Source organism: Pristis pectinata, chromosome 1, assembly GCF_009764475.1.
Source record: "Pristis pectinata isolate sPriPec2 chromosome 1, sPriPec2.1.pri, whole genome shotgun sequence".
In the NCBI taxonomy this organism is placed as follows: Eukaryota; Metazoa; Chordata; class Chondrichthyes; order Rhinopristiformes; family Pristidae; genus Pristis; species Pristis pectinata.
The window spans coordinates 41719772-41732571 of NC_067405.1; the positions used below are offsets into that span (position 1 = coordinate 41719772).

The 12800-nt window shown below is 39.5% G+C and overlaps 1 protein-coding gene across 1 annotated transcript in view; it reads right to left on the reverse strand.

The window, feature by feature from the left end:
* fmnl2a (formin-like 2a) overlaps positions 1 to 12800 on the reverse strand; it is a 199709-nt gene that overhangs the window by 71940 nt on the left and 114969 nt on the right. Inside the window, 1 exon segment of the mRNA XM_052029894.1 lies at positions 7533 to 7616. Within this exon segment, the coding sequence (XP_051885854.1) occupies positions 7533 to 7616 (84 nt within the window).

Consider the following 12800-nt stretch of genomic DNA (forward strand, 5'->3'; position numbering starts at 1 on the left):
TCATTTATTTTTCTTTACTTAAATGCTTTTGGGTCTAGTATTCGAATGTTTTGGTTATTTTATTCAATTTAAAAACAATGTTAGCAGATTTATATCACTACACATAAAATAAATCAGAAGCAAGCTTTGCATCAGTGTAGTATTTTTAAGCATCATAGGATGTTTCTGGATTACATAAAAACATACAAAATACAAGCTGGAGAAGGCCATGAGGCTTCTTGTGACTGCTCCCCCATTCAATAAGATCATTTTTCCTCGGCATCACTTTCTTCCACTAACTCTATATTCCTCAATACCCTTAATATCTCAAACTTCTCAATCGCTCTTTTGCATATACTCAGCAACTGAGCCTACACAGCCCCATTGGGTAGAGAATTCCGAAGATTTACCATCCCCTGGATGAAGAAATTCCTGCTCATCACTATTCTGACCCATTATTGCGAGACAGTGACCATTGTTCTAGACATTCCAGCAAGGGTAAATATCAACTCCACATCTATCCTGTCCAGTTCCATAGGAATTATGTACATTTTGATATGATTGTGTCTCATTCTTCTAAAATCAAGACAGTACAGGTCCAGCCAACTTACTCTGTCCTCATATGACAATACCCGCACCCCCGCCTAGAGATTAATCTGATGAACTTGTACTTACAATAGAGGGAATGTATTAAATCTTCCTTTAGGTATGGAGACCAAACCTGCACAAAATATTCTGAATGTGGTCTCACCAGAGTCCTCTATATTTGGAGGACAACGTCCCTATTCTTGCACTCAAATTATATTGCAATTTTGGTCTTCCTAATTTTATGGTACCCGCATGTTAGCTTTCAGTGATTCATGCATCAGGACACCCAGGAGCCTCTGAATACTAACCACCTTCTATCTCTCACTATTGAAAAGATACTTCACCTTTCTATTAATTTCTCTACATTATATTCTACCCACCAACTCCAGCCCATTCACTTAATCAGTCTAGATCCCCCTAAAGCCTCCCCATATCTATCTTGCAGCCCAAACCGTTGCCCAGCTGTTATCATTTACAAACTCAGATATATTTGATCCCTTCATCCAAATGATTAATATAGATTTGAACAGCTGAAGCCCCAGTGCTGATTCCTGTGGTATCTGACTAGTCATAAACCCCCGAACCTGAAAATTACCTAATTATTTCTACTTTCTGTTTTACATCTGTTAACCAACATTCAGTGTATTACTCCCAATACTATGCTCTATAATTTGGTTAATCTCTTCCCTGGCACATTATCAAGGATCTTCTGAAAGATTAAGTTCACATCAATTGCTTCATCTTATCTATTCTGTTAGTTGCAACCTCAAAAAGTTCTAAGATTAACCAAACACAATTTCCATTTCATATATCCATGATTATATCAATCCTATTATTATTTTCCCAGTCCCCTGTTACCACTTCCTCGATAGATTCTAGAACTTTCTCTACCACTGATGTCAGTAGTTCCCTTCTTAAACAGTGGGGTTATATTTGCCACCTTGCAATCAGTGGGAAATATTCTGGAACCTATGAAATTTTGGACAATGACAACCAGTGCATTCACCGTCTCCACAGCCATCTCCTTCAAAGCCCCAAGCCCTGGGATTTACTTATTCAGTTCTATTAATCCCTCCACTGTTCTTATTGTCTATTTCATTCAAAACCATTCTTTCCCTTTAAAGGAGATGTGTGACATTAACTAAAACAATCATTGATAACTTGTTTGATGCAATAATATTGATATTTATGGATGTCTTCCCCTCTGGGTGATGAATGAAAAGTAGCTTCAGATGTGAGAGTAAAATTTTCAATGTTTGGGCATTGAATATAAAAAAAATCAAACACCTCAATGACCGACAGTGAGGAGTGAGCAGCAGAATTTAAATTGGACAAATTTTGAACAGGCATGTTAAAACAGATGCATATTAAACGCCCACATATCCTTAACATACTATATGATTATTGAAGGGAGCTGCACTTCTGCTGCCACCCATCCATAACCCACCCAGCACCTCAACCCTCGACCTGTGCATCCACGCCAGCCAGCTGCTACTTTGCCATGCCTGTTTGATGCTCATGTGCAGGCTGAAAATCTACGGCAAGACTTAAACAAATTGAACCTGAGACCCATTAAGAAGTTTTGGACGCACAAATATGAACTGCATGACTTATTAACTAAGCTATAATATCTTATTAAGTATTCTCAAATCTTAAGAACTGTAAAACAAGTGAGAAATAAGATCACGACTGGCAAACTTTTGTGGCTGCTTACTATATGGCACAAATTAAAGTACAGAAAAAAGTGGTTGCTTGTAACTTGTGAAAGCATAAAACAAGAGAAAAAAGACAAATGACAGGAAAATTAGTAAAATAAGGTAAAAGCCAATAACTTAGAATAATTATTCTCATTTACAAACTTAATGCTCTCAAAAATTCCGAAGCAGCAGAAATGACTCAAAGTTGCATATCGGCTGCTTAATCACAGATGAGGCTTAAGTAGGCAGAAGTTCAGAAGCTGAGTTCAAGTCACATTCAACTTATTCACTGAAGTATGAGGATAGGCTTTACACTCAACATCCACAAAGCAAATGTCCTCCGCCAACCTGGTCCCCCACCTACAGCACTGCCCCCTGACAACAGAAGTTTACAGAGATCCTCGAAAACATGGACTGCTTCCCATGCCTGTGAGTCTTTCCTTCCCAGCACAAGACAAATTCATGTTTGCTTTCAGTTTGTCAACATAACTGTTGACTGAGGGAAAGTGTTTTTAAGTCCTTACACCTGACAAAAAGCTCACAGTCGATCAGGCAATTGCAATCCCTACCCTCTTGTAGGTTTGAGAGATGTGGACAATCAATGGCAGGCACCTCAAAGCACTGGAAAGATACCACCAGTGCTATCTCTACAAATTCATTGGCAGGATAATCAAACCGTTGGCAGCATTTCCTAGGCCAATAACCCCAGCACTGAGGCCATAATTATACTCAGTTGTCTCCGATGGGCAGGCCACATTGCTCACGTGCCTGACATTGGACTCCTGAAGCGGACACTCTATTCTGAACTCTTTAAGTGCAACAGATTACCAGATGAAACAATTCATAGATCTCAAAGCCCCTTGGAAAAGGACATCATCACCAGTGACTCATGGAATCCCTGGCCTGTGTCTGTTCTAAATGGAGCAATAACACTCGGCATGGCATTGAGAACCTCGAGTCCATATGTCAGCCACACACACAAGCCCAGTGTAAACAATGAAAGGAGCCTCCAAACTACCTGCCCACTCACCTGCCCCATCAGGATCCTCCTGTCCACCTGTGGCAGAGCCTCACACTGGTCTCATTAACCACCTCAGAACCTACAATGGAGTGGATGCAAACCACCCTGGATCCTCGAGGGTTGTGCACGACGACAATGACACACAACCTACAGCATTTTTGGACCAAGCCGTGTTTAGTTTTAAATGAGTTTGTTCTCCCATTTCAGCACAAAATAAATTTTTATTGTAACCAGAGAGCTATTTTCACAAAATGTTTTACAAAAATTTTTTAGTAAAGCACACATTTCCTCTATTTTGGGGAAATTAGGAGTAAAATGTTAACTTAATTATCCTTGGTTCTGTTTCTAGCATCATTTCCTTTACTGCAATGGCTTAGACTGCTTCCAAATGTACTTTGTCCTTCAGATGAAATGGTCGGTTTCATCCATATCTGCTAAAATGCTCATACAGCTACCACCCTATCTCATTAATTCAGTGCTGTAGAACAGCATGTACAAAAGAGTGATGGTTGTTTAGACTAGCAATCCAAAAACCTGGGCTAATAATTTGGAGAATGCAAGTACAAACAACATCCTGGCTTGATTTGAATGCAGTTCAACAAATAAAAATATTCAAATAAAATGCAGTAAAATTCCAACAATCTGGTATCCTTAGGACTTTGGTAGTGTTGGACTAGCAGATTTTTCCAGACTATTGAATGTTACTCCAACACACTTTTATTTAGACACACCCCTTCCCTGAAAGCATTTCTATTTCACTTTTTTTTAAATATACATGTTGTACAATAATATAATACACTTCTCAGTTAATTTAAAGGGAGGGGGAAACTAAACTCCAGTGAGGTTAAAAGGAGTGGGAAGCGGAGAACATGACAAGTTTCAGCTTGGCAAAATGAGCTGAAACAAATCAAGCACTCTGGCTCCTGCTGCAAACCTACTCACGTTCCTGACCCCGACTCAGCAACACACCAGACTCCCACCCTCACCTCCTGGATTAGTAAGTGTGCAGATGCCAAAATAAAAATCAGGATCTCCAAACAACCGGAAAGCAAATTATCAGTTTTATTTCATGATAGGTGGTACATCAATCAAGTGTGAAGCTGCAGTCTGGATGCTGCTGAGCTTCACGTGCTGTTGAAGCTGCACACCTCTAGACAAGTGAAGAGTATTCTGCTGTACTCCCAACTTGAGTTCTGTAACTGTGGAAAGGCTTTGTGGAGTTAGGAGGTGAGCCACTGGCCACAGGTTTCCTGGCTTCTGACCCGCTTGCGGTTGCATGGCTGGTCCAGTCAAGTTTCTAATCAGAGGTGTCCCTTAAGAGTCTGATGGCAAGATGCTGAATAACTAGATTTTGGAAGACATTACATTGAAAACAGCAGCCTACATTTATATAGCACCGTGAACATAACCACAAAAAATGCCATGGAAAGGCAAATACACAAATGAAATGTGTCTATATATATATTTGGAAAACATTGATGGCAAAAATTAGACTCCCTATACCTTTTATCATGCCTGCTCCAACCTTTTTGATTACCAAAGACAGAATGAATGCATCCTCTTTTAAAGAACTGGGTACACTTGCTCAGATTCATTACAGCTTTCAATGCATAGAAGAGAGCATTCCAACACCAGAAAAGAACACCAAAAAGGCAGAGAGTTTAAGCCTACCAAAACTCGCATACGTTGAAGTAAAAATCAAGAATAATCTTCAAATCTAGCCTGTCTGATCTAAAATCTAATAACTGACTGCTGGAGCTATATAGATGCTGTATTAAAAGGTCTCCATTTCAAATAAACTCTCTTGCTGCAGAATCAATCATTTTTCCTTTTCACTGCATCAAGAGTGATACCACTTTTAAAGAACTGGGTACAACACTTGCTCAGATTCATTATAGCTTTCAATGCATAAAAGAGAGCATTCCAAGTCCAGAAAAGAACACCAAAAGTAACTGAGTTAATTTATCTATTAAGCAGAATAGCCATAAGGAATTTTTCCAATCTGATCTGTGTTTTTAGCTTATCTTGGCTAAAATGATAGAAGGGGTTGCACAATTGATTTCAATTCCCCTGAACTAGGAGGGAAAAAATAGATCTGATTGTCTGCACTGCCCAATGGCCTTCGCTAAAATGTGCTTATTGCATAGGGCATGATCTGCTCTTGATTGTTCCTAGTCACCGATTAGCTAAACGCCTGCTAACATGGTTCAAAAATGATCAGACAGCTACTTGGATGTATACCAAAAGATGGATGGAAACTGGAACAGTAGCAAGAAGTCAAGCCTTAGGGGAAAGAATAGGGGAAAAAAAGGAAGAAGACGAGTAGAGAAAAAGTATGCAACAAAATGGAATGTATGTGAAATTCTGTTAAAGCTGAAAGGTAGCAACTGAGTAACTAGCATTTATAGCAAGGGATTATATATTACGCAACTAGTCACCCATGTGTGGCCTACAGTTGTCTTGGATCTAGAAAACAATTGTGATAATCAGTTGCTAATCCATCTTAAATCTTTCAGATCATAGTGCCAGACAGGCAAATCCACCTTACTGGAACTATTTACAACTGCTGAAGACAGAAGGTCACTCACTGTTTGTATAATTCAGACTCCAGGAATGCCCACTGTTTATTTTAATGATTCTTTTTCCCTAAGCAATGAAATGTAATATCTGATATGAGATAAACACAAGACCACAATTTCAGCCATTCTTTTTTGGTCTTAGTAACACTGCAAATTGTCATCTTGGCCATTCAGCCTCTGTGTCCACTACACCTACTCTGAATAAATAGAATGATGATATCAATGCAGCTTCAGTGCTGGTTCTTTGAGGGATGAGATGATAGCCCTACAAGAAGATTTTCTATTCTTCCAATGATCCTTCAAATTTGACACTTTGGTCTCCAATTTCAGAATCTAAATATTGATTCATATCAGATACAACTGTTATAATACCTTCTAATTCAGATCCTTTCCCAGGACAATGTTACAGTAATTCAGAAGAAGGGTCATTTATACATCAACCTGGCTTTATCTCAGCCTTTGTGATAATCACGCTCTCATTCTTGCTGTTGTTGGATTATTTCAACATCTTCCTGATTGGCTCCACCAATTTCAGCAGTTTACCAAGCACTAAAACCAGTCACCATTCATCTCCGTCTTAACGACCTCTAATGATCTACTTTAGCTCTATAATAATGCCCACATCCCAAGAAATCACCAAGTTATAAAGCATTCCTCTGACTCTGGCTATTTGTAAACACAACCCAGACATTATAGGTTGATGGAGAGTCAACTTATTATTATTTTTGTTTGAAAGACCAGGATGTAATGGGATTAGTGCTGTGAAAGATATTGCAATCTGCGTGGATTTTACCATGAGATGATAATGGCAATAAGTTACATGATGCAGAGCAGATAAAACTCTTCTCTTCCAGTTCTATTCCACTAAGTGATATTCTTGGATAAGGTGGGTATTTCACCTTTGAATTTTTAGGGAAAACAGGGAATGTGTTTTTTTCTAGAATTATGTCTTTATGAACTTCTTTTAATTGAGTTATTCTCTGCATTCCACATTGTACCAGCAGGCATTTGTGAGCATTGTATAGTTATGCTCAAATTCATGAAGATGATATCAAGAAACCAACAGCTTCCCACTATTTAAAAGTCAAATAAAACAACACCAAACCAATTATCACACACCCCGACTTGGAAACATATTACTAAAGCTTCATGGAAATGAAGATCCCCATTATTCCAGTTAAACAGCCAATTCTTTAATCAATACAAATTGCATTCATTAAAAAATATAATACAATTTTCACTTTTTGCCACTATTTAAGAACATCTCTTCCAGTCCTTCGCGTGATAACATGATTTTGTTTTGTATTGTGTGCGGGTAAGCAAAATACACAAGTATTAATTATTGTTTGGTTACATAACAGGAGCTATGCAGCACACAGACATGTCCATTCCCTTTAATACCAACAGCACTAACACATCCATTCAATACCCCATTATTAAATGAGAAGCAGAATGGATCACAAACATATATTTAAGCCATTAAATATTTAAAGCTATGGATGCCACAATAAACAAAGATTATAAACACACGTTTGGTGTTGAATGTAAGAACGATCATTGAGAATTCAGCAAGTAAAGGTGGTCATCCAGATATTCATGTGTATTGTATATGGCATTCCTTTTCCCTGACCTTACAATATACCCAAGAGGATTTTGAGTTGGCTTTACCTGGTCACAGATGAGCTCCCATTTCTTCTCACTGTCATACTGTCTCAGCAATCTGGCTTTATCAGGAGGAAGGTTCATAGAATTCTGTAAGAACAAAGAAAAAGGGTTAGTAAACGCAAACCATTTTAATTGTACTATAGTGGCAGATAATAAGTGTCCAAGAGGATATTAGGTATCAACGAAACATAGCACAATACAAATCAAATTGTTATTTTCATAAAGCCATCAGTGAACGTGTGCCTTGGTATTGTACCCAGAGGATGTGTGTATGTGCTTGTCACAGAGCTGTGTTCAAGTTTAAACATTTCCTTTTGTTTCTGCTCTGGAAATCCATATAAAAATCATCCCTAAACATACCAATGTCCACTATGTTGATCATCTCTCCAAAAAGGTTTAAACATCTCAAACCTATTTTGCTCAACATAGCCTACCCTTAACAAGTCAATGCTGGTTCCCTCTAATCAACTAATCAAGGTGTTCAGTCACAATTTGAAAGATATCAATTGATTATGAGAAAGATCCATGCCAATCTTCAACCTTCTAGCAGTGACTATTATCAGCAAGAAATTTGGTAAGTAGGATAATCCTCCAGTAAACAGGTCTTGGATACTCTGCTTCAGTCCTTGGTAAGGATTAATATACCTTAATCATAGACATGATACAGGTATACTAAACATTTCAAGGTACACACATTATCTGCTTAAAAATGGCAAATATTGGTTTTTGGGCACAAGCAATTGCTTTTCCAATTTGGTTCCACCTCCATCTCCTTAAATGGAGAAGTTATAAATAACGCATTATTCAAAATCTCTGAATTTCTACTGTAGGAAGGATACTTCTGAGTCTATATTTTCCATACAACTATAAAACTTGTATTTATGTAGCATATTTTCCATCATATTGGCCAGATGCAGAGCAGCAATGTGTTCTGAACTTTTTTTCTGAGAAGAATCTGGTGGCTTATATTGGGGCAGGCATTAAAATGAAATTAAAGTGATAAGGGATGGGGGAATGAAAAGAATGGTGATTTATCACAAGAAGGACAGCAGATGAGGGGACTCAGCAGCAACTCTACCACTGAGCTGAGTAACTTAGTGCCAGTGAACAAAAAAAAACATCTACCAGGTCACCACAATTATGTGTCACATCCATGTTCTTCAAAGCATGTAAAGAGCATACCATACTTATTCGGGACCACATAAGTGACAATTTTCAGTCATGGTGTATGGATGCAAATATGCTTAGCCTCTTAGACTTTTCATGTGATGTTTTAATGGTACAAGAATACACCATTCATAATGTACAGTATTATTTCTGGTTTTACACAAGTTTACTGCAAAATATACCAAAAGGTATTTTATTTTGAAACAAGTTTACTTATCAAGAATACTTGCCCCCTTAACTGGACATGGTATAAATAACACACGATTCAAAATATCTGAACTCCCACTGTAGATAAGATACTTCTGCATCTATGTTTTCCATACAACCATAAAAGACTTGCATTTATGTAGCACTTTTGGAACCTCCAAAAGCACTTCATTAGCTAGTTAAGTACTTTAAGGTCAGCTTTTGAGAGTTTTCCAGATTGCCATGTATGTAGAAAGAAGCAAGACTGACATTTTCCCCCCAGAAAACATCAGTTCTTTTAACTGTACGAAATTTGTAGTATCTTCCAAAAAGCCTACCTATACAGACATTCCAGGAAGCTTCCTCAAAATTTAAGACCACAGCACAACCATTAGTGAACAATAAAAGGACAAATCAGAATTTAACAAAACTGCCAGAGGCACTCAGTGGGTCAAGCAGCATCACGGCAGCGTAGCAGTTAGCGTAACGCTATTACAGCACCAGCGACCTGACTTCAACTCCCACCGCTGTCTGTAAGGAGTTTGTACGTTCTCCCCATGTCTGCAGGGGTTTCCTCCGGGTGCTCTGGTTTCCTCCCACATTCCAAAGACATAGGGGTTAGGAAGTTGTGGGCATGCTATGTTGGCGCCGGAAGCATGACGACACTTGCAGGCTGCCCCCAGAACACTCTACGTAAAAGGTGCATTTCACTGTGTGTTTTGATGTACATGTGACCAATAAAGATATATCATCATCATCTGTGGAAGCAAAGGACAGTCAACGTTTTGGATCAAGATGCTGCATCAGCACCGAGAGCATAGAGGGAAAATAGCCAGTATAAAGAGGTGAGAAACAGGGCTGTTAGGAGTTAGGTGGAACTGGGTGAGTGGGTGATGATGGTCAGATGGAGCCAGGTGGAGGAGGAGGAGGAGGGGAGAGCTTTGAGACAGAGGCAAGTGGGTAACAGGTTGCATGTCATTTCAACTCCCCTCCCCATTCCCACACCGATCCGTCTGCCCTCAGCCTTCTTTACTGCCACAGTGAGGCAGTCTAGAAGAACACCACCTCATATTGCACCTGGGGAGCCTACAGCCCAAATGGTATGAGCATCAAGTTTTCCAGTTTCAGGTTACCCATACCCACTGTGTCCCTTTCTCATTCATGCCAGTCCACCCACGTTCTCTCTCCCTTTGTTCACCTTTTCCATTCCCTCCCACCCCTTCAGCATTTTCTCCCACCCCTTCACCGTGTTACCTAGGTTCATTACCCTTCCCCATCTGGTTCTGCCTGCTCATTACTCACACACCTATCCACCTGAGCTTCTTCTCACTTGGCCTACCCTTCCCATCCTCTCCCCCAACTGGTTCCAAGTGCCCATCATCCGTCCCTTATCTGGTTCCACATCACTTTCCAGCCTCCATCTCTACTTTCCTCATAGCCTCCCTCTCCCAGTTCCATCTGCCCATTTTTTTCCTTATCTGTTTCTTCCTATAACCCACCAGCCTCTGTTACTAAACTTCCCCCCACCCCTGCCACTCCATCTGGTTCCATCTACCCGTCATCTCCCACTTCACCTAGTTCCACCTTTCACCTACCAGCCTCCATCTCACGCCTCCCTCTCAGATCATTGTACTGGTTTATCTTCCCTCAACCTCTCAGTCCTGATGCAGGGTCTCAACCTAAATCATCAACTATTCCTTGACACACGGAGTTCCTCCAGCAGTTTGTTTTCTGCTCCAGATTCTAGCATCTGCAGTCTCTTCTGTCTGCAAATCAGAATTATCCTCAATCTATCCAATTCTACAGATTGATGCATGCAGGTAAATGCTATTTGTGAAAGGATGCAAGATCCCTCCTTTAGAAGAATACAAAATTTCAGAAACATTGAATCACACAACAAAGTGTATATATCTCGCCCCCAACTCAAAGGGTTTTCTTTTAAATAAGTGCACCAAACCAATGACATGATCATCCTAACTGCTGTTCAGGAATTAGTCTGCTCAAAATTAAATCTAGCATTACAAGCACATCACGTAACAGTGATTAGTGAAAATAATACTCTGTAGTAGGGACTCCTTCAAAAAAGCTTTTCAATTTGCTTGTTGTGAATGTGAAAAGGTGCATTCATCAGGTTTGTAAAGTGAACTTGATATTCCCTTCAAGCATTCATATCCTTTTTCACATTCAGAAGTCAAAAAGCATCACTCAGTGAACTTTTTTTTTTGAATGTTTTAAGGAACTTAAAGGCAAGCCTTGAGTATTAGCAGGCAAAATTACTTCATGCAAATAAACCTCAGAAGGGCATAATACAGGTGATGATTAAGCATACTCAATAAATTTACAGGAAAATGTACTTTCACAGGAAAATATCTGCCACTCCATTTCTCATGACCCATACTTGTTTTCTTAAATTCAGAAAGTGCATGTTAATTTATTATTAAGCAGGAACATATGCCTGCATTAAATGATTACTTCAATATTTCATCAATATTTTAATTCAACTTCTGCAATTGGTTAGATCCTCCAATCAATTTCTCAGATCATGTCATTAAAAAAAATCTGCAAAATAGCAACAGATATGAAAGATAAAATTTTAAAAGGTATCAACAGCAATCTTTATTCGGGCTCTCAATTTTTCAGTATAATTACATAGGATTATGGATACAATTCTAGCTTCTCAGTTGTCAGAGAAATGTGTCAATGTATTTTGGGGTGGGAGAAGGGAGCAGCTGGCACGAGGAAAGAACAATTTTACCAATTGTCTTGTGCTGATAAGTGGGACAAAATAAACTGATGGTTGAAGTGAAAATTCCTTAAAGGGACAGTAAATCCATTTAAAAAAAAGCCAGTGAACATTTTAAGTAACAGGACACAAAATGGCCTGGAAATCAATTGCATAACGCATTCTACCCCCCATCCGACAGGTTGTTTTGTATCATTGCAGTAATTGAAGGGGTACTTCCTGGACTGATCCAAGTTTACATGTTTGCTGCAGTTTCTGTCAGTTGTGCATAGATGATGCCATTCCCCACACAATACACCTTTTGCAGGAAAATCTACACCACGTTGTCCTGGAAGTAACAATTGTTGGGCACTTCTGGGACAACTTTGTTACACTAAGGCAAGGCTGGATTGGAATCCCTGTAAATCCCATTCTGGCCTGTGATTCTTTGCACCCCTCCACCATCCTCTATTCCCCCAACCCTACCACCATCCCCTATTCCCCCAACTCTACCACCATCCCCTATTCCCCCAACTCTACCACCATCCCCTATTCCCCCAACCCCTCCACAGATCCATGATTCACTGAAGCCCAGCTTCTAACACACCAACCCTTTGAGAAAGGGTAATTACTGTTTGGGAGTGATTTCACCAACCCCGCTCTACAAATAAGCAGATAGCTTCTTACCCTCCAACTGAAACCCCAAGCCCCCCCAATCTTCAGAGCCAACTCTCTTGCCCCCTACCCCTGAACCCAGACTTGGTCCTGTATGGCAGCATTATGCCAATCTGCAGCAGCAGACCCGCTATCAACACTTCCATTAGCATGCCAGAGCAATGATCACCTGGTAGAGCTATCTGGCTGCACTAGAATTTCCACACAAACGAACAAGAAGCAAGAAATAATTTGTAATTCCTACAAACCATCAGGTGAATAAGAGTTGAAGTGTTTTCAGGTATGGGCTCATTTTTCGCCAAAAGACATTAAAGCCATACTGGACCAAAATACCAGGAATTAAGAACTCTACTGAGTCCATTGCTGAAATACAAGGACCATTTCCACTAGGGCAAAAGAGATATTTTAAAATAATTTTAAAAGGTTTTGACAATGTAAATAGGTTGTAACTCTTCTCAAAGAGAGTCAAAAATAAGGAGCTAACTTGTGAAAATCACCATGAAGAGTATAGAGAGAGGCAT